At 53.2% G+C, this 22,206-nt stretch overlaps 1 protein-coding gene across 2 annotated transcripts; it reads left to right on the forward strand.

Moving 5' to 3' along the window:
* The first annotated feature begins 1,908 nt into the window (after positions 1 to 1,908).
* CTDSP2 (CTD small phosphatase 2) lies at positions 1,909 to 22,078 on the forward strand. 2 transcript variants are annotated; one of them, XM_019960922.2, is made up of 8 exons: positions 1,913 to 2,498; positions 15,464 to 15,612; positions 17,187 to 17,225; positions 17,666 to 17,767; positions 18,338 to 18,394; positions 20,523 to 20,615; positions 20,738 to 20,923; positions 21,112 to 22,078. In XM_019960922.2, the coding sequence occupies exons 1-8, from the start codon at positions 2,435 to 2,437 to the stop codon at positions 21,235 to 21,237; spliced, it is 816 nt and encodes a 271-aa protein (XP_019816481.1). In that variant the 5' UTR covers positions 1,913 to 2,434; the 3' UTR covers positions 21,238 to 22,078. The 2 variants fall into 2 exon arrangements, with proteins under 2 accessions (XP_019816482.1, XP_019816481.1); XM_019960923.2 differs by lacking the exon at positions 17,666 to 17,767 and having other exon boundaries at positions 1,909 to 2,498.
* The last annotated feature ends 128 nt before the right edge of the window (positions 22,079 to 22,206 follow it).

The following is a 22,206-nucleotide window of genomic DNA, read 5'->3' on the forward strand; positions in this document are numbered from 1 at the left end:
GAGACCTTAGGTGAGTCAGTTAATCTTTCCAGACCCTGTTTCCTTGTCTACAAAATGGGCATATCTGCTCTGTCAATCTCAAAACAGTAAGAGATCAAACATGACAAAAAATGTATGTTAAAGTACTTTGTAAACTATAAAAGGGGGAGGGATTGTCTCCACGGATGAGGAAATGACAGTGTAGAGAGGTGAAGTGTCCTAACACTAGAGAGCAGGAGGAAGGGAGTGTTGGGGGGTAAGGGTGGGCAGGGCAGGTACCCTTCAATCCTCTGTCCTCAGCTTCTGCCTGCACTCCCCCTCCCCTCACTGCAGCTGAATTCCCCACAAGAGGATGGGGGAAGGGCCCCAAAAGGCCCCCTAGCAACCTATTAAAAGATTTGCCTTAAGAATCTTTTAAGGTTTTTATGAACTTTTTCACAATGGTGGGAGGTAAATACATGAGAACTCCTCCCTTTCCCCTTCTTTTAATGAATTAGGATCTACCCAAACTCAGTGTTTAAAGTTACATAAGCATCATTCAGATCTTCTGTACCAGCTTTCACTTTGGAAAAACTGCATTTCCATTAAAAGTGTTATATAAAAACGTTTTATGTATGTATGTGTAGGAACAGAAGGAACAGGTGCACATGAGCACTGTTAAGGCACACAGGCGCTTATGCATCACAAGCTCACCTGTCCTCATGGGGAGCCAGTTTAAGATGTGACCTGCTTGGCAGGCAACCCCCAGTGAGACCTGGTGCATATTGGGCAATGGGAACTACAGCAGGAAGGCCGTCAGCTGCCCCAACCTCCCAGGGGCCAGAGAAATCTTGATCTTCCAGAGAGTTTCTTCCTTGGCAGCGTAAGTTTCATTCATCATAAACTATGGAGGTTGGAAATAGCTCAGAAGTCACTCAGTGCAATCTCACTGGACATCACTCTCCCCAGCCTTGACTTGAACAGCTCCATTCCTCCTAAGGCGCCCATGTCACCTGTGGATAGCTGTAGCTCACTGGAAGAGACATATTGAACTGAAATTTGCCTTTCTGGAGTTTCCACTTCTTGGGAACAAATGTATATCCTTCACCATCTTGAGTCCAGGAGTCACAGCCAGCAGGAAAGTGCCTGGGGCCTAAAACCACGGAGGGAGGGCAGTAAGGGTCCACAGAGCTGAAGCTTTAAGCTTAGAGACTTCTATCCATCTAAATTGAGACTGGTACTGTGGGGGAGGGGGAGGGAAGCGCCCAAGGGTGGATTGAGAGGAGGGGAAGAAGGGAAGAAGCCTTAAATGGGAGTAAGGCTTTGAGCAAAGCATGGCTCCTTAGGTCTCATTTGTAGTGTGGGAGTCAGACCATCCCGAGGTCAGTTCCAGCTCTGATATTCTTAAAGTCCTCGGCCTACTCACACACCACACACACACACACACACACACACGTATCCCTTTCTGGTTTCGGTGGTTGTACTCTTACGTGAAACGAGGGGGCCACAATTCGTGCGCCAAGCAGGAAGTAAAACAACTGCCCGAAACCTCTCTCTCATCCTGGTCCGACCTGACTTATGCTTGGAGGCTTGCTTGGCTACCCGAAGGGCGCAACCATTCCACCGTAAGCGGGTAGAGATACCCAGACAAGAACACCCCGATACAGAGCAAGGAAACGTGAGCTTTGGAGTGTCCTTTTAAGTAGTTGGGAAGGGGGGTGTGGCCGAGGAGACTGGGAGGCCGCAGCCCGACGAGGGGGGAGTGGCCCGGGGCGTGGCCTTAACGTCTGGAATGTTGTTGGGTCCTCGCACCGCATAGTAAGGAGGGGCCCCGCCCCTTTTCTCGGAGAGGGCCAATCGGAATGCCGGAGCGGTTTCAAGTCTCCCCCGCCAGCCAGCCCGCCCGCCACCCCACCCCCCTCGGGGATTCGCTTTTTCCGTAACAAAACTGCAAAGCTCCGGATGTTCCGCAGCCCCGGCGGCTCACAGGTGGAGGGGCCCGGGGCCTAGGACTGTGCTCCGAAGCGGGAAGCGCCTGCAGGCTGTAGAGAGGCCGGGTCCAGAGCCTGGAGGCGCGCGGGGGTGGGCGCTGCAGCCGCGGGTTGTTTATCTGGAGTACGGAGGGGAGGGGGGAGCCTGGAAACCGCCCCGTGTCCCATTTCCTCCTCTTGTTTTCGCTCCGGATTCTCCATGTTGGACCCAAACTGAGGAGCCCGGAGCTGCCGCCGGGGGATCGGGGCTGGGGGCACCCGGGAGAGCCGCTACCCGGGTCGCCCGCTCTCCATACAGGCCGCCTCCCTTCCCGGCTCAGGGAGGGAACAAGAGCCGGGATGTGAACAGCAGTGGGAGTCGGAGTCTCGGGAGCCGGAGCCTGAGCCGGAGCGGGCCCCCGCCCAGGCCCCCCAGCCCAGCCCAGCCCAGCCTGTGCGCCCGCGCGTCCTCCCGCCCAGCCAGCCCGGGCCCGCGGGATTGTTAGATGGAACACGGCTCCATCATCACCCAGGCGCGGAGGGAAGACGCCCTGGTGCTCACCAAGCAAGGTAGGGGCAGCAACTTCCCAAAACTTTGCGTCGCCCCCGGACGGGGAGAGGGCTAGCACAGCTCCGAACCCGAGTCTCGGCCCCTGACCTCCCAGGGCTCAGAGTGGGCGATTCCAACCGGTTCCCCTACTCCATCCGCCCCTGCGTCCTGGTGCGCACTCAGACCCGGCAGAGGGCTGCGCCGGGGCCCTGGCTCCCTGCGCCCTAGGGGGAGGGGCGTCATCCGCGCAGCTGTCACCCCTTCCTGCACCCCCTCTCCGGGCAGAGAGACTAAGGGGTGAGCTCTCGAAGCGCGAGTCTACTCGCGTCCATCCTCTCCAGAGTTAGGGGGTGGGGTCGTCACTTTTCCCGCACCGGAGCGCGCGACTGCCCCAGGACTACAAGGACTGGAGAGAGGAGGGGAAAGAGGGGGTCCCGGGCGACCTCGGGCTAGAATGGAGCCGGGACTGGAGTCCAGCACTTCCCAGCCCCACCCCCCAGCCCCTCACCCCCGCCAAAGCTCGGGGTGGCTCAGGCAGCGGGCGGTGACGGCGTCCGGCGGGACTTGGGACCAAGTTCACCGCCCGGAGGCGGGGGCGGCCGCGGTGGGGGAGGGGCTGAGCCCTGGCTGACCGGACCTGGTCCGCCCGCGGCCCTTTGCTGGGCCAGGGACCTCGGCGCGTGGGGCTCTCCCCCGGCGGCCTCCTGCCGCTTTCGCTGAGCAAACAAGCGCGACCCCAAGGCCCGACCGGAGCCCCTCCCTGCCCCGATGCGCTTCCCCCGGGCCGCAGCCACACACACAGAGCCGCGTTTGTTTAGCCCGAGAACGGTGTCCCTGGTTACATAATTCGCCGGATGGCATCAGACCCGGCGTGTATCTGAATCGCGCTGCGAAAAAGTGCGAGTTCTCGGTGGGCAACGGCTAGCGGCCCCCGCCTTCCTGCGGGTCGCGGGGAGATACGAGGTGGGAGTCTCGGGCTCTCTCTGGGTGTGGGTTTGGGGACTGGAGCTTGATTAGGCCGAGGCCCTTCCTAGGGACGGGGAAGGTGGGGGTCCGACGGTGGGATCTTTGAGTTTGGTCCTGGAGAAGGCCCCGAAACTCTTTCCCCCTCCCCCACGTTCCTCTTCGGGCCTTGAGGAATGTGTCTGGAAAGAGCGGACAGAATTTCCGCGGGGAATAAAGACTAGAGCCTTTTTTTTTTTTTTTTTCCTCTGGAGAACTTCCCAAACTGGGGCCACCTGGCCTGGGGAGGCTGGGGAGCTCACGCTCTTGCGACCAAATTCGGAGCGTCCCTGCTCATCCCTCGATCCCCCAGAACAGGGCAAAAAAGGCCCAGTGCCTTGTGAGGGGCCAGCCCTGGGGCCTCGGTGTAGCCCCACAGCTCCCTGTTAGGCAACATTAGTCAGCAGATCACTTATTTCGGGGTTCCTGGTCCCAAGGAGCACCCCCAACTTGCCTAGAGGCTAAAAAGCTGGGCTGGTGGTTTCACCATTCCCTAATTCCCTTGGTGGAATGCTTAGGGGCGGGAGGTAGTGCGTGCTTCCTGCATCTGCTGGCCTTACTTAAATAAACCTTGCCTACTCAGATCCCAAAGCCCCTGACTCCCTGCTCTCCTGGCCACATCACTAACCAGGCTGCAGCTTTACCCCTCCCCTGGCTGCTCAGCTATGCTGAGGGCTGAAGAGGGGAGGCTTTCTGTTTTTATAACTTCACTCCTGACTGTTCCCGCTCTCTTCGCAACCTCATCTGAGAAAAAGTGCTAGCCAAAAATGAAGAAACGTGTGGATGGAGGATTCCAGAGGGGGCAGTGTTGATGAGAAGGGGAAGAATTGCCCTGGACCCACTCTGGTCCTCCCCTCCTGTAGGGGCTCAGGAGGGTGCCCTCCCAGGGAGAGGACCACACCAGGAGTGGGGGAAAGCTGGACTGCTGAAGAGACAGCTTACCAATAAAAGCTGGAAGTTTCATCCACCAGGGCAAGTGGTGGGGAAGAGAATAGATAACAGCAGAAAGCAAGCAGCTGGCTTCTTGACAGTCTTTAGCTGCTGATGTTGGTTGAATTTTTAGAGTTACGATTTTCATTTTTTTGTGTGTGGTTTATCGTTCAAACTTATCCCTGGAGGAATCTGACTCCTCAAGCCGGCAGCTTGGGGGTCTCTCTCCTCCCCTGTAATTTGACTGCATTCCAGAGAAGACATGCTTTCTTCCTAAACTGCTTGGGCAAATGGCAACCAGCAAGCCAACTTTCTGATTCCTTCATCCTTTACAAACAAATCCTGCATCTTAAATTAAAAAAAAAAGTGGGGGTGGGGAGCAGATGTTTTCTCTCTCTATTAGAGTTTGGCCCTCTCTCCAGTGTTCTGTCTCTACGCTTCTGCCTCCCTTTGGAAAAAAGAGGAAGGAGTACTGAGACAATTTATTAATCAGTACATTTCTAGAAAAATACAAATGGCTCCTTGCTTGGGTGGTTTTTTAGTGAAGTTGTTTGCTGGGTGTTTTTTTCCTTCTTCTTTTTTAGCATTCTGCTCTCAGAGCTTTAAGGCTGGCTGGGTGTGTTGATGATTCAAAAGTAATTACAGTAGGGGAAGTAGAACAAAGTTGCTGAAAGCGTTGATGATGAAAGGACCCAAATTGGACCATCTCCCCAGACAGATGGGTGAAATGGCTTGCTGGTCCAGCAAGGCTAGGGCTGTGTGGAGTACCAAAGTGGAAAAGGAAAGTTAGTATCACTTTGGTTAGAAAAGCACCATTTATGGCAGCCATTGAGGATGTCTCCCCATTGCTGGGAGACTGTGCCTTGGGCTTCGAGGTTAGATGGGGAGAAGCCAAGGAAATAGGTCAGCTTATAACCTCCCCGGGTGAAATGTGAGGGTGGGGCAACCTCTTCCAGAGCTTGAGTGACCCACAGCCCTTTTATGGGAGTTGGGATTGCTTCTGTTTTGTTTTGTGGGACCTGACGCCCCTTCTTTTCAGACAGTTGATGGTGATGCTTTGGATTGTCTTCTCACATGTCTTAGCAACAGGTTCTGGTAACTGACCATCCCTAAGAATAGGATCATGGCAGGTTTTTCTAACTCTTCCTTCCTCCCTACAAGGGAGAAATTCTGCCTTATTCGCTCACGTAAAAGTTCAGACACCTTTCACTGTAGTTGTAGCTAGGCCCTTAACTTGAAAAGTTTGGCTTTCGTCCTCAGCTTGCTGCGTGAGCGTCCAGGGTGTGTGTTTATAGCTGGCTCCTCCCGCCCCATGGGTTCCTCTCCCATCCTGGCCCAGCTTCAGCCTTGGCCTCTTTGTGGCCACCAAGCCTCGCTCCTGTGTCTCCTTTGGAGTTGTTGCCCCACCTTGGAGTGGGGTGGGGGCCTGGGTGGTGACTGACACTTGTGTTTGTTCCCTGCCAAAGCAGCCTAAGGGAGCCCTGCTAACTCAGCAACAATGTTTGTAAATGCCCGCCATCCTGGGCTGGGAGTTTGCAGTTCTGCTGCTGAGTCTGACTTGGACAATTTGCGGTGGAGCTGGACTCAGGCATTGCTGTGAAAACCCCTCCAGAGATGGCAGAGGTGGTCGTGTCCCTGACTCCTGTCTCCTCCCTCTCAACTATAGGGGTCTTCAGCTGAATAGAAGAGAGGTCCCTTTTCATCCTCTCAGTGGGACCTTCCAAATCCCTTATGATCACAAACTTTGTTAAAATGGTAAATAGAAGTAAGTTGATGCGCCCAACTTTTCTGTGGAGTTAATACATGTGTTCATTACTAAGCAAGAGAAAGTATGTATTTATATATAAGTATATGTCCCTTCCCCTTCTCAACTTTTCTTCCTTCTAGCTTTTGGGTAGGTTGAGCTATTGTCTTATAGTCTCATCTTGTCTCTTGGGATGGAGAGGGGGTTGGGGAGGGGAGGGTGGAAGGCAGGGGCAGCAGTTAAATTGTTTGGGAGAATTGCTGGGGAGCAGAATTGGTTGCTTCTGGCCTGGGTGCAGATCCCTGCTTTCCCTGTTTACAGTGAGACTTGACAAATCACTTCTCTGTCCTTAGCAACTTAGAGACTTTTCTGTAAAATGGAAGTATTGGTCTCTATGCATATGTAATTCCTGGTACTTAGTAGATGATTGAAAAATGTTAACATTCTTCTTTTTTAGACAGCTAGACCACCACTCCAGTGTTCCTCCATTCCCTGAAGGACACAGTACAAGTAGCAAAATAATCATGTGGGTTTTATTGTTAAAGACAGGTGGCTGAGGGTCAGAGGGAACACTAATGTGGGAGCTTAAGCCTTCTGGGAGGATCATAGCCTTGCTGCACAGACCCCCTCTGTGCCCCTTTGACACTGGATGGGATTTTTTGCAAGTAGAGTATGCCTTGGGCCTTTTGCTCTTTTTCTGGAGCCCAGGCATCTGGGGTGGGAGGGGGCCAGGGAGCCACACACCTCCTGTGGAGGGTCCCTGAAGTCTAAATCTTCTGAACAGTTGCTCAGTCCCTCAGAAGTGGGTACAGTAAAGACTTGAGACAACTGTATGCTACGTTCTTACTGTCTGCATTCGCTTTAAGAGTTAAAGAACCCAGTGAGATTCATATACATATACATATATATTTTTTTTTTTTTTTTTTTTTAGGAAATTCTGGTAACAAGGAGAGAAAAATAAACTGGGATTTTGAAGAGAAATAGATGTTCCAAAGCTATGTCTTTTTCTGTGTTTTTGGGGTAAACCTTGAGAAAGCACAAACAGCCTTAAAGTGCTTCTCACCCTGTCTCAGGCTGGCCAGCTCAGGAAGCACTGCGTTAACTCACTTGTCCTGGGGACATGGGATTGGGTGTGGCCCTGTCAGGGCTCCCTCCCTCTTCTGTAGAGGAGGAACAGTTCCCAGCTGAGATGCAGATGAGTTTATTACCTTGCACATCTTAGGAATGAACTAGTAGAAATCAAAGTGGAGAAAATGATTTAGCACTGGAAGCCTCTCTGTACCAGAGGCCAAGCAGAACAGAGTATCTTTGTCTGGCCAAGTGCCCAGCCCTTCAGGTCTTGGTGTGCCTGAACCAGGTCTGTTATGGCAGAATGGGTACTCCAGCAAGCACATGGCCTCCTGGGCAGGAGTTACAGGCATGTTCTGTTTTATTCGTCAGCTATTCTAGGGGTTAGCCTTAAACCTGATCTCTCAGCAGACCTGCTGACAGCTCCTTTTCTTTCCCAGGTGATCCTTGTCCTCCTTTCCTACCCTACCCCCTATCCCGAATCAGACTTTGCTCTTACTCCCTTTTTATTCAAAACCTCTTTTCATCTCTTTTGCATCCTGTAGAATTTCTCTTTCCCACCCACATAGATCTCAGGGAACAAATGGGGCCCCAAACCCAATGAGAGCCAAGCAGATTCATGAGAACGCTCAGAGCGTGTACCACAGATGTTCAAAAGTGTCTCCTGGGTCCGCCGAGGGGGCTTAGGCCTCCTTCTCAGGAACAAGGGCCTATAGTAAGAGACGGCAGGCTTGGGTCTTTTGACTCCGTGATAGAATAGAGCAAGTACCCCTAGAAAGGAAAATGAGGCTCTGGGGTGCAAGTCCCCTGAAGCCTGCAGAGACACTGAGGCGATGGGATGTGGTGGGGAAAGGGGCCTTGGGTTCTCTAACTGAATCACCCTCCGCTCCTGGAATGGTTAGTCAAGGACCACTGGCAGCCTTTAGACATTGGCTCTTAGCCAGGGACACACATCAGACTCTCCTGTGACACTTACTAAAAATACAGCCTCCACCTGGGTCCTACTGAATCAGAGCATGAGCAGGTGGGCCAGGCATACGTGTGTTCCAAGTGCTCCCTGTGAGTCTGACAGGTGTCCCTGGAGAAAAGCCAGGTGAGCGCAGCAGTGGCCCAACTGCCTGTTTAGCCTTGAGCATGAAGAGTCCCTGGAGGGATCCAGTTTTGCTGTTAACCATCCTGTGGCTCCTAAAGGGGGGTCTGAAAGTTTTCTGAGTGTAAATAGAGTCATGGTCCTCGCTCACCAATAATAATCACAGATGATAGTTAGAGAGCACTTACTGTGGGGCAGGAGTGCCCCAGCCTTTATATCTAGTATCTCACTTAAGCCCCACAGTGACCTTGTGAGGTAGGAATGATCCCCTCTGGACAGGTAAGGAAATCCTCTGCCGAGAAACCAAGCACCTTGTCCATAGGAACATAGCCAATTCGGGGCAGCTAGGACTGACTGAGTCAAGCTTAACCCTGACCCACACAGCCTCTTCTCTGCATTGTGCAGGCCACCTCTCAGGGTACCGGTTCAAGCTTCAGGTGACCTGAAGCCACCTTGTAACTGTGCAGCCTGGCCTTTCCTGATTGGCCTTCAAGCAGACAACCCAGGGTGGTTGTGCCTTAGGCAGGCCCACAAGGCTGTTCGAGGGGCTGAGGTGGGGCAGGTGCCAGGTTTCCTCATGTCCAGCTTAGTGCTGTCAGTGGACATACCAAGACTGCTGGTTGGTCCCACGTGCAGCTAGGCTGTGGGGGGAGCGGGTGAGTGACCCTGTAGGTGGGACAGACTCCCTGGCAGGCTCCTTCCCGTTCATTTGCAGGGGCCAGCCACTAGAGGAAGGAAGGAAGGAAATGGTTGGCCACCCTCAATGAGAGAGAGAGAGTGTGTGTGTATGATTGGTTTTTGTGGAGTCTTGGAAAACGCCATTTCCCAAGATTGGCCCTGCCATGACCTCTGTGTGACCTCTGGAATGGGAAGAAACCTGTGGTCTCTTTCAATGTGGCTGTTTTGAGATTGAGACTGAGATAAGGGTATGAAAGTGCTTTGTGCTGAAGGCAAGCAGCTGAATTTACCAGTGTATTACTCCTAAGGACACACCCAGACCACCTTGTAATCCACACAGCTCTGTGAAATAGGTAATGTTAGTCTTCCCATTTTACAGAGGAAGAAACTGAGCCCCAAGGCCACACACCTTGTATGCAGTAGAGCCAAAATTGAAGCCTAAGTCTGTGACACCTGTGTCACCACCCTGTTGTTCACTGGTCAGAGGAGAGATGGTCGAGGGTCCCTTGCTGTATCTTGGGCCTTCCTTCTTTTTCCATCTCACTCTCATGCATGTGTCACCTAGAACAGGCTCCATAGCCGGGGAGAGAGGAGGCACTAAGTTCTTCAGGTCTTCAGCAAACCAGGAATCAGGCAGAGCGCCAAGACAAGGGCTGAAACAGCCACTGAGAGGATGTTTGTGTCTGCTGGCAGGTTTCTTTTAGCCCCTAACCTCCCACAGGGGTTGCTCAGCACCTCCTTAGGGGAAGAGGAAGGCTCAAGGTTGGGGGATGGCTTCCAGTCCCCCACGATGACATCTCTGGCCTAGCAGAGGCTGCACACAATGAAACGAGGGCAGGGGCCAGCTTGTGGGTTCTCCTGGGTGGCATCTCATGTCTGTCCCTGCTGCTGTGGTGGGCCATCCGGTCACTTCCTGACATCCACCCAGAGCACCCTGGTATGGGCTGTGTCTCAGCCTGCTCCTGATGCACCTATGAGGAGATGCTCTGGTCCAGGGCCTGTTCTTTCTCCTGGGAACCCCAGCCTGTTTCTAAAATATGTTAGAGCTGCCCGGAAGGGTGTTTTGCCAATAACTCTTATAAAGGCTGACTCTGAAATTGACCCAGTTATCTTGGTCCTGTTTTAGAAGTTGCCAGGAATCCCTTGCTTCCAGGACTGAGTCGTCCTTGACGGAAGGTCCCTGAAGTTGTGGCCCCATGTTGTGATCAGTGACAAGACTGCCGAAGGGGGCCAGGGAAAAGCAGAAGGGGTTGCCGGTGACCGGGTACCCCTCTCCCACCCCACAGTGGCCTGAAGGACCCAGGACTGAAAGAAGTCCTCCTTTCTTAGAAGAGAGGGAGAGGCAGGGAGCCCTTCTGCCCTGACAAGAGCTAATGAAGGCGTCTGTGTAGGCAGGACAGCCCCACTGCTGGCCACAGGGATGGCGCTTGTACAGAACACGCTGGCATAAGCCAAACAGCATGGCTAAAACTTTTTGAAAGTCCATACCGTCAGCTTCACGGCTGCTCTTTGGAACAAGGGGACCTGGCTGAGCTGGGCGAGGCCCCGCCTGCCTTGCCACCTGGAGAGAGCAGTGTCGGCACCGAGGAGCTGGCTGCGCCCTCCCCGCGTTTCCAGTCTTTCCTGTGTGGGGGATGTCGAGGCACCTCTCACCTGGCTCCCCTGCTGACTTGCCTGATGGTCCAAGAGCCCTTCCGTCCACCTGGCGCTTCAATGCCTCTCCTCAGCCAAGGCACGGATGCCCCGTGCTGGGGACCCGGGAGGACTCCGCTCCACGGGGAGCCCCAATCAGATGCGTCTTGGCCTCAGGTCCCAGGCAGCTGGCCAGGAAAGGCCGGAAACGCTCCACACATGCTCCTTCCTCCAAACGCTGAGGGGAGGGAGGCCCCTCTGAGAGGCCATTTTATAGTGATAGCCAGGCGGCATCCTTTGCTGTGGGGGGATAAGAGATGGTGGCGAGAGAAGTACTTTTGAGGGCTGAACCAAGAAAGCATCCTTCTGCATGAATGGGCTTGTTAAAACGCGACAGCCCAAGAGCTTGCCTTCTGCCGAATCCCAGGCGGGTATGTGAGGAGTTCCTTTCCTGGGACACGAAGCTGTGTTGTTGGCAACGGTGATTTCTGAGCCTGACCTTCAGAAGGAGGTTAAAAATAGTGTTGTCCTGGCAAAGCCCTTCTCCATCTGTGTGTGTGTGTGTACATGCACACATGTTTGTGCACTAGCTTCTTAAGAGGCAGAGGCAAATAGCATCCCCACCTGGTGCTTCTCTGGGGCAGACATGGTGGACACAAGGGGAGAGGCCATTCTTTGTCTCAAGTGGAATGGCTTCACCTGCTTTCCTGTTGCTTGCTGATGCCAGCCAGGGAGTTTGCAACTGGAAAACAACTTTGTAGTGAACTGAGGAGAAGGTATGGGGTGGTTTTGACTTTTTGAAGCCTGCTCAGGATTGGAGTTCCTCTGGCACCTTTCTTGCTTTCTGTTCTAGAGCTTCAACCGCATGCTGGGGTGGGAGGGCCCATGGGGTTGCCAGGGTGCAGGCGTTTTCTCCTTAGATAACGCGTTAAAACCAGGATGGATTTAGGTTTATTCCACATGGTGCGCCACTGTGCTTGGTAAGTTTTATCTGTCCTTGCAGTCAGGAGTGGTCTTGTTATCGCAGTTAACGGATAAGGAAACTAAGGCTCAAAGAAGGTGTGTGGCTGAGTCGGTAACTGGCAGGGCCTGGACCCCAGCCCTGGTGATCCTGGGGCAGGGAGAGGGGAGGGGGGGCAGTGCCTTCCCCGTTGCCCTTTCTCTTCACATCCTGCCTCAGTAGGAAGCCTGGCAGCAGTGAGTTGAACGGGTGTCTTGGCCTCCCTTTTCTCAGCAACCTGCACACTTTATTCTTAGGCCAGAGGTCCCCCCGTTAGATCAGTGCTGGTCCTTTCTGACATTCAGCCTCAGACCAGAGGTTCGGAAAAGGGGGCGCAGGCGCACATCAGTAATGGAGCTCTGTGGTACCCACTGGAGTCCTGCCCTCCCTCACCGGGGAAACCGTATGCTGTGCAATCCCCCCCGGTCTGTACACCTGCTTGTGCCAGGGTTCCTCTCCTGGGGAAGGGGCGCAGTGCTGAGTGCTAGCTGAAAGGAGTCCTGTGACAGGCTCTTTGACACAAGGCTCAGATCCCACCCTGGGTGTTTCCCCTCACCCTTAAACCCACTCAACACAGTGGATCTCTGACCAGAAGTCCTGGCTCCAGCTTCTCCCCGCCCCCCATTGTCCTCTTGATCTCCCAGAGGTGTCTGCCAGTCAGAGTAGGTGCCAGGCTGGGGTGAGGGTGAAGGGAGCCTTGGAATGGAATCCCAGAGTCTTGTACTGTTTTACCCCTGAACCCCTTTCAGGGACTGCTCAGAAGGGCAGCAAAGAAGGGGGCCAAACCCCAAATTGATCCTTCACCAGCCCAGCCTAAAGAGGAACAGAGCAAACACTTTAAAAGAGATCTTGAGAGTGCCCCACCGCTTCCCACTTGTTGCAGGAATAAATGCTCACGAAGCCTGAGCTGCTGGGGGCCCGACAGAGTAGTTAAGAGCCCTGACTCTGGATTCCGGCAGATCTGGGTTCAAATCTTTGCTATCCTACTCCCTGTGTAACCTCAAGCAGGTTGCTTAACCTCTGTGCTTCAGTTAGCCTTCTATAAAATGGGGGATTAATGCCTAGGGATGGGTTTGTAGTGAGGATTAAATGAAATAATAATGTCAGGTGTCTTATCGTGGGCCTACACATCATTGATGCTCAGTAAACATGACTGAGTTCCAGAAGGACTGAGTGGCTTGTCTCAGGTGCTCAGCTCCTCAGTCTACCCACCTCTCATAAGGGAGCTTGTTTCTAACTCTTCTGGGCCAGTTGCACAGAAGGCTTCCACAGGTCCTGGCTCTGTCGAGCTGACCAAGGCCCTGGAGGCCCCAGAGTCACTCACTCAGCCAGAGTTCTGAGCACCAGCTACTTAGAAGCTGGAGGCCATTGCAGGCTCCGTCAGGAGGCAGCCATGTTAGGGGGAGGCCAAAGAGGCCCTGCTGGATTCTCAGTGGCTTGTTTGTAAAAGTAAGGAGGACGGACAGCCTGGAGAAGGATTGAGGGAAGTGGGGCCCCAGAGGGGGAGGGGTGGGGAGGGGCGTCTGGGGCACTGACCTTGCTCTCGTGGGTCTGGGGTCCCCTCCCAAGGCTCCTCAGCTCTGTGCTCTGCTCCAAGTGCATGCCCTCAGGGTCAAGGCATTCGTGGTCTCTGAGGCCCAGGGGCTGCCTGGTCACATTGTGTTTTTGAGAAGACCCTCATCCCCTGCAGAGTCCGAACCAAGCTGAGGTGGCCCCAGCCCCTCCCCACAAGCTCCCTCTGAGGCTGAAGTGCTCCTGCCTGCTGGGCCTCCCGCAGTGAGAACCAGCGAGGCCTCTCCATGGCCCCAGCCAGCTGCCCCTTTCACCCCCCCTGCCTCCCAGGATTACTCGGCCTTCACAGCGTCTGTCACTAAGATGCTGAGTGCGTTCTTGACGGCTTCTCTTCAGGAAGGGCTTGGGCTGTGTGGCCTTTTAAGAAAGGCTCGGTGCCCAGGTTAAGCCTCTGATTGTGGTTCTGTGTGAAGAAACCATAAGCCAAAGAAAAAGCCATGGTTCAGCTTTGGTCTTAGAGCTTTGTGTCAACGTCTGCTTGAGTCCCTGGGCTTGGTATTGAACGTGGGCCATACAGACAGGTGGAGAAACTGTCCTTTCCCTCTGATTTCTGCATAGATTATTCAGAGTAGGAAAAAGTCCAAGGAACTCTTACCTTGCGGTCTTTAAGTACTGGTCTCTGCTCACAGGTTTGTCTCCTGGACGCAGGGGCCTTGGGCAAGGTCTCCAATGCAGCTTCTTCCTTCGGACCAGGATCCCCAGTCCCTGGAAATCTTGCTTTTTCCACCAGGGCCAGGAGCTCAAAAGTGATATCCAGGTTTTTAGGCTAATCGCTGGGGAAGCCTGAACATGTTCTGAAAGATTGTAAGTGGTCATACCAGTGTCAGGGGATCTGCCTGATCCAGGGAGGGGAGACGGCTAGACTGGACCGACTGGTGCCTGATCTCAGCCTCTCTGTTGAGCCAGAGCTGAGTCAATTGTTCCGGGGCGGTGCTGACTGCCACTTGACTGATGGTCAACAGCCATTTCCTCATCCTTGGTCCCAGGAACAGAGTTTGGTTTTCCCTCCTCTCCAGGGGCTCAGGCAGTCCAGGAACTGGGTGTTAAACGTCTCTTCCATCACTTATATAGGAGTGGCCTCTGAGCAGGTGCAGCATGCCCTCTGAGGACTGAGCCGAGGGAGCTTGGCCTTGCTGGGATGGCGGTTTGGGTACCACCTTGCCTCCCCTTTTCCTTTCTTAAACCCAACAGCGCATGGAAGGTTGTCCTCATTACTACATTCTGTTTGTCCCCTACCCTCACCAGAGATGGAGGTATTTCCGGTGCTTATTTTCCTGCATTGGAGTTTGCCTTAAGCCTTAAAGTGGAGTGGGGACCCAGGAGAGCAGGCCTGTGGCCGAGGATCGTTCTGGCAGCGGTGGTGCAGTGCCACCTCCTGGCCACGGTACACATCCTGACTTCCTACTGTGGCTCCAGTTGCTGAAACAGTTCATCTAAAAAGGAACTTGAAAAAGATTTTCCAAAGTCTGGTTCTGGTTGATCCTGTAACACCTATAGCTTTTTGTATCAGCTTGACCTTTCTGGGGCTGCTTTACCAAGCCTCCAATTAAGATGGCTTTGTATTTCCAAAGCCCAAATTGTCAAGGCAGGACTTAGCAGTTACAGCCTAGAAGCAGGGACATCAACCCAGAACCCAGCGCTGGATGTATGTGTCCCAAGAGAGTGACCTTCTTGTGGTCTTGGAGGAGAGGGAGTGGTAAGGAAAGTGGCTGGAATGTGGGAAGGGCACGGGGTGTGAACAAAGCATGTAAGTTCTTCTTGAGACTGAAGCTGTTCTGCTTTCTAGTCTGGGCTTAGTGCTGCCAACTGATCGGGCATTGAAGGAAGCTGATCCAGGACAGGACAGGAGTTCTGCTAACTTGAAGGGGTCTAGCTCACTCCCTTCTCTAGAATTGGTAGTCTTCTGGGAACTGGTGATAGGGAGGATTTGGGGTTTTGTGAATTCATCTTGAGGGATCCCTTAGTGTGCTGTTACCAAAGTGGATTCTGTACCTGGCCCCATCTTTCAGTGCCCCTTCCCCCACTGTGCAATTAAGAGCAAGTTTTATGCAGCTCATTTCCCAAACCAGGGACTGGGGATTCCTGTGTTTCTACTTTACAGAGATGATGGAATAAACATGTACATTTCACTGTTGACCGTATTTGGTTGTTCACCTTGCCCGTGCCATGTGCCCCAGTGGAGCTTACAGACTAGAGGGAATACAGCATGGGAAGTGGGCTTCTGTGGATGTCCTGTAGCTAATGTCTCTTATCGCTCCCTCCTTTCTAGGCCTGGTGTCCAAGTCCTCTCCTAAGAAGCCGCGTGGCCGTAACATCTTCAAGGCCCTTTTCTGCTGTTTTCGTGCCCAGCATGTTGGCCAGTCAACCTCCTCCACTGAGCTCTCCCCCTACAAGGAGGAAGCCAACACCATTGCTAAGGTAGCTGGATCCAAGGTGGTGTGGTGCCAGCAAGGATGTGACTGCCATGGGCGAGAAAGGGTCAATGTAACCATAGCAGGAGGGCAAGCCAGCCTTGCCTGCGTCAGATCTCTGACCCAGAGGAGGCCCTTCCTCTGTCCTTTCCATCGTGGGCCATCTTCTTCCTGTTGATTCCCATTTGTGGTGTGGGCCACCTGGATGTCCTTGTGGTTTCTGAGGGCCCCTGTAATCCAGATCCTTCCAAGTTCCTGGAACTGTCCAAGGCACTTTGCATATGTTGTCTCATATGACCCATAGCAGCCTTGCAAATAGACTCAAGGATTTCAGCTCACAGACATGAAAACTGAAACCCAGAGGGTATATGTAGCCCTGAAGAGTTATTGGTTGGTAAATAGTAGTATCAAGGTTTGAACTCAGATCTCTCTGGCTGTAAGTCCTGTGACTTGTTTTTATTTTTAACTAAGCAAAGATAACCTCCAAGTTATCTTTCAGGGAACTTTCAGGGAACCAAGGAATTGAAAGTCTGTCATATTTCTTGATAACCCCTTGCAGCACTCTGACCTGTACCTGTTAGAGACATTTGGAAATATGTAGGGTGTCTTTGATTCTCATAATTACCAGAAAATACATCTGGCATCTCAGAGGTGGGGACAGAAATTATTCTTTCCCCCTAGGCCATTGGTATTTCTTTCTGAACCACCAAGTTTTAGCTGTCCTTCCTCTCTTTCAAAGCCAGGCTATAGACATGAACTTCACTATCCAAAACAGGGAATGGTTCAGTGAAGTACAAGGTGACAGTATTAACTGAACTGTTAACTTTTACCAAGAGTTCACAACAATGTGGAAGTGTTGAGTTGCAACATTAAGTCAAAAAGCAGAAAGGAAAATTATGTATCATAAGGGGGAAAGACTGCTAAAACAAGCTTGAAGGAAATGCAGTAAAATGCCAACATTGTTTCTCTAAGTGCTCGGATTTTCATTTTTCTTCAGGGTTTCCATTAAGATCACTTATTTGCTACAACCATAACATTTTTATTATTAGCCAAAGGCAGGAAAACGGTTCTGATCTCTCTGCACTCTATCTCCCTTCACATTTTAGGACCACAGTATGGGTTCACATCGGCTTACTTGTGTTCTGTAGGGGCTCAGCGTGTTCACACACACACACACCCGCCATCTATGCCCCCAGCGGAGAACATAGGGAAAAGACAGGTTCTCAAAGAAAAGCCTGGTTTCTGGACTAAGCAAGAGGCTAAGCCTCTGTAATAAGGGGTTCTGGTTTGGATTCTGGCTCTGTGCACCTGCATCAGCTGCGTCAGTTCCCTGTTCCTCTGAGAGGCAATGGTAGCCGAGCTCAGGGACGCTGCCTTCTCCATCCTTCATCAGGCCTAGTGCGGAAGGGAGACTTCGGCCCCTTTCCTGCCCAGCTCTGAAGGAAAGTCACTTCTGTTATGTCAGGGTTTTCCAAGGGGCTGGGATCTTAGGGAGAAGATTGCCCTGCAGGGCTGAGTGGGCTTTAGACGGCCAGGAAAGGCATTAGTGGCTGGCACTGACCACCTCCTTTTCTCCCGTAGTCGGATCTGCTCCAGTGTCTCCAGTACCAGTTTTACCAGGTATGTGACTCTGACAGGGCAGGTACTCAGAAGCCCTGAGACCCAGTGAGCCCTGCTAACCTCATGTGGTGACATCCTGAGTCCTTGTATCTTGCGGGCTAGCTCCCCACCTGGGAAGCTGTTTGTCCCAGACATTTGCTGACGGCCCACTATGTGCAAGGCATTAGATCGTTGAGGGGACAGCTGGCCTCCACCCTGTGGAGCTGATCACCAGCCCTGGCTCCCTCTCCAGTATCTGGATCACATCACAGTCCCTGGGGAAGGCTGAAGCAGGGAGTTAGTCTCTACTTTTTCTCCTCTTGGTCTTCTAGTGTCACCTCTCTTGGGTTGAAGTGGGGGGCATCTTTCGTCTCCTCAACGGGCCTAGCTCTTCCCAGAGTTCTGTTGAGGGAAAGTAATCTTTCTTGGTGGCAGATTCAGCACCTTGGCTCTGGTTTTAGATTCCAGGGACCTGCTTGCTCCCAGAGGTGACAGAGGAAGATCAAGGAAGAATCTGCGTGGTCATTGACTTGGATGAAACCCTTGTGCATAGCTCCTTTAAGGTAACGTGGCCTCTGGAGCCCTTCCTCACCCATCTGGGGCTGTCCTGGGAACCTGACTCAGGTGCCATGAATTGGCCTAAAGTTGATGCTGGAAGAGTGATTAGAGACAGGAGGGCCGGCCTCTGGGATTTGGCCACACTGGCATCGCAGATACCTGGAGGCCACTCCAGAGAATGTTGAGCGGGAGCTCCTGCTCTCTCTGGTCACTGCCAACAGGCTGCAGCTGCCCCTTGTGGCACAGGAGCCACCAGGGCTCTGTACAGGGCGGGCCCAAAAGAGGGCTACGGGCCACGAGTCAGACTTGGGCCCTGTCCCTGTCTGTCTTATCAGGCCCAGAGACTCTCAGCTCAGGTAGAATTTGCAGGTGGTGGTAGGTAGAGAAAACCAGAAGGGATATTGCAGCCTGTACTGGGGTGAGAGCCACTTAGTGGGGCGGCAGGAGCTTTCTAGAGCCTCTGAGATCTGACCCTCCCTCCTCTTCCCAGGGGACAGGCCTTGGCCAGGACTGGGGTGTGGCTGGGCTTCTTGTCTCTTCTCATGAGCTGACTCATTAACTCCTCTGCCTTTCAGCCAATCAACAACGCTGACTTCATAGTGCCTGTAGAGATCGAAGGGACCACTCACCAGGTAAGTACTTCCAGGCCCAGGGGCCCGGGGTCCTCCGTGCCTCAGGGCTTGTGTTCCATCAGTTGATCCTTTCCTATAACTTCAGTCTCTCCATTTTTATTGGTACCTTGCACACTCAAGGCTTTCTCATCTTAAAAAATTCAGCCCCCCAGTCGCCTCAAGTTGCCATTTTTATTCTCTTTGCAGCCAAACTTTTTAAAAAACAAGTATTATTTAATAATAGTAATAGCTATCATTTACTTACCTGCCCTGCCCCTACTGAATGTGACCAGCACTGTTAATGCCTTATTACATTTTCTCTGATCTGAAGAGTTGGTGTCTGCCTGTTACAGGCAAGGAAGCCAGTACTGGCTGTTTCCTTTCCTCCCCTGCCCACCCATTCCATCTAGCTGGTGAATTTTCTTCCTTCCCAGCTCAGGCATCTCCTCCTCTGTATCTCTTTATGCAGCTCCATCCCCTTGGGTCCCTACCCTGGATTCAGCCACAATAAATGCTCAATACACATCTATCAAAAAACACTTGATTCTGAGTAAGAGCAGACTCTGGCCCTGTATAACCGTCTCAGTCCAGGGTTAAGGATCGGTGGTGTTGATAGTCAAACAGAAGAGTTACTTGTAGGGAAATGGGGCTTGAGGTTCCCATGGGTGGTCATCACTCTCCTATGTCCATTAAAAGTTCTCTTCATCCCAAGACCCTCCTCCCAGCTGAGGTGCTCCGCCAGGCCTAGCGCCAGATTCTGCATGGCAGCCCTTTACAGTCTGCTTGAGGGCTTCCCTGGTGGCTCAGATGGTAAAGAATCAGCCCACAATGCAGGAGGCCCAGGTTCAACCCATGGGTTGGGAAGATCCTCTGGAGAAGGGAACAGCAACCCACTCCAGTATTCTTGCCTGGAGAATCCCCATGGATAGAGGAGCCTGGTGGGCTGCAAGTCCATGGGGTTGCAAAGAGTTGGACACAACTGAGCAATACACTTGAGTATATAGAGATGTACAAAACTCACAGAGAAGACAAAGGCATATCTTGAGAGAGACAAACAGTGAACTCCTGGCTAACAAGGAGAGATGTGAATAATGGAAAAGGGATGCGATTTAAATGATTTGGCGGTGGGGGTAGTAGTGGGGTGTCTACGTGCAGAAGTTGGGTTTTCAGCAAAGAGTGGTGAGAGGATGCCAAGCTTGATGAGTAACCAGGAAGGAGAGAGGACCTGTTAAAGAAACGGCAAACGAGAGGAGGCCCAGTTGTGGACACCTGGAGCAGAGGGTTCTTGCTGCAGAGCTGGGAGGGGTCTGGTGAGTGATGGCCAGTCCAAGACACCTCCAGGAGGAAGAGTCATAGAGGCACATGCTCTTGAGCAGGGAGAGACGGTGTTAAAAAGAACTTTGAAGGGATGGTTCTAGGAGCACCTAAGTAGGCTGGATGGGAGGAGAACACCTGGATGGGGGCAGGGACGTAGCAGACCCATGAGGGACACGCACCCAGGGAAGCTTTCTGGCCATGATGTACAAGGTGATGAAAGGTGACACGAGGGGTGGGTGGCTGGCAGGAGCAAGCACAAATGGGTGGGAGTCACTAGGGCAAGATGCTGCGGGGTGTTGATCTGTGGTCACGGGAGGGGAACAGGCCACTTTTCCCCTGGTGCCTTTCAGAGAAGCTCTGCAAGGGAGGGCTTGAGGTTTTAGGAAAGATCTGCGACCTTGCCTAATGGGGACCTGGACTGACTATCCTGCCAGAACCAAGGATAGGAAACTCCTGCCGAGGCTGTGGCTGGATTCAAGTAATCCAGGATAGGCTGTTTCCATCTGTGAGGCCTATTCTTGATTACTTGTTTCTGGAGGCAGCTGATGGTTCACCGCCGGAAAGAGATGGCTCCTGGGACCTGAGGTGTTTTTGTTTGTTTTTGAGCTGGGTCAAGGTTGAGACCACCGAGCCAGCAGGAGCTTGGTGAGGAGGTGATGCTAGTGCCCCGGTCTGTGGGGCAGAATGCTGCTGTCCGGGTGGCCCAGAGGCGGGGCTGTGGGAGTGTGGACTGAGCCAGTTCTCCCACTTGCGCAAGTGGTGACGGGGCCTGACGCGGCGCAGCTTCCCCCTCACAGGGTCACCTCCAGCAATCTGCTCTGCTTCCCCTCAGGTGTACGTGCTCAAGAGGCCATATGTGGACGAGTTCCTGAGACGGATGGGGGAGCTCTTTGAATGTGTTCTCTTCACTGCTAGCCTGGCCAAGGTATTGGGGGCAGGAGGGGAGCAAAGAACCGGGAGCAGGGGTGGCAGCCCCTTGCGGGTCTGCAGGAGGCCACGGGGAAACTAGGACCGCATCCACACAGAAAGCCTCCTCTCTCCTCCCAGTATGCCGACCCCGTGACGGATCTGCTGGACCGGTGTGGGGTGTTCCGGGCCCGCCTGTTTCGTGAGTCCTGTGTGTTCCACCAGGGCTGCTACGTCAAGGACCTCAGCCGCCTGGGAAGGGACCTAAGGAAAACCCTCATTCTGGACAACTCGCCTGCTTCCTACATCTTCCACCCAGAGAATGCAGTGAGTGTTCCAGACACACCCACACAGCAGGGCGTGGCAGAGTCCCTGTCCTGAGAGCCGGGGGAGGGGGGAGGAGAGGGAGGGTGGTGAGCTGTGGGCTTTACTGGAGGAGCACACCAGCCCAGGTGAATGGCCAAGCTCCAGGGGGCTCCGGGACAGGGAGACTTAGGCCCCCTCTCGCTCCCCAGGTGCCTGTGCAGTCTTGGTTTGACGACATGGCGGACACTGAGTTGCTTAACCTGATCCCGATCTTTGAGGAGCTGAGCGGAGCCGAGGATGTCTACACCAGCCTGGGGCAGCTGCGGGCCCCTTAGCCTTCCCTGCTGCCAAGCCACGGGCATCCCAGTAGGGGGCTTTCCTACACTGTGCCTTTATGATCAGCTTGACAGAGTGGAAGCTGGAGCATCTCACCAAATGAGGCCTGGAAATAGACGTGATTGGAAAGAGCGTTAGGACAGGTTAGATGCCGAGTGGGCAAATATCAGACCAGTGATACCCAGAGCTCCCTGCTCCCTGAGTTGGGTTCCTGAGATGTGAGTGAGAGTCTATGTGCGCATGTGTGTGTGTGTGTGTGTGTGTGTGTGTGTGTGTGTGTGTGTGTCTTGCCTTGAACTGTGGCCCCAGGATATAAGCGTTTCAGGTTGGGGGAGAAAGTGAAGGATCAAGAGTCTCCTCGAGTTAGTCTGTCTCCTCTCCCTTCACCCTGAGAGCCACCGAGCTCCAGGCATGAAGACTGTTGAAGGCTCCATTGCCAAACCTATGGCCTTTCCTCAGTCTTGTAAGGTTTATGCCAAGGAGAGAGAGGGGTCAGGGGCTGCCTTCCGGTGCCCCAGGCATGCATCTTTCTGAAGCCTTTCTCTTGCCAGCTGCTGCAGACAGAGAAACGACATTTCTGGGAAGATGAAAGCTTGTTTCCAGAACTGGTAGCCCCAGTGGCAAGTCCTGTGGCCCAACAGCTGCCCTTGCCTCCAGCTGAGTGCCTGACTCGGGTCCTGTCTGCATCTCCCCAAGGCCTGGGCACTGGGCCTGCCTTCCTCGCCACCTAGCCATAGTCTTGAACCTGTGGGGAAGGAGGTCTTCTCCCTGCCCTGGAAGAGGACAGATAACTGATTTCCGTTCTTTTGACTCTGTTTTAAAATTCTCTTTCTAAATACAGAGTGTTGAGCTGTTTTGTTTCTGACAGAGCTGCAGTCCTGGGCCTGAGGTGAATGTGGGAGGCCCCGGGGGTGCGGGGATGAGCAGAATCCCCAAAGCATGAATGTGTGTGTCTCCTTGGCTTATAG

The sequence above is a fragment of the Bos indicus genome, chromosome 5, assembly GCF_029378745.1.
Source record: "Bos indicus isolate NIAB-ARS_2022 breed Sahiwal x Tharparkar chromosome 5, NIAB-ARS_B.indTharparkar_mat_pri_1.0, whole genome shotgun sequence".
Lineage (NCBI taxonomy): Eukaryota > Metazoa > Chordata > Mammalia > Artiodactyla > Bovidae > Bos > Bos indicus.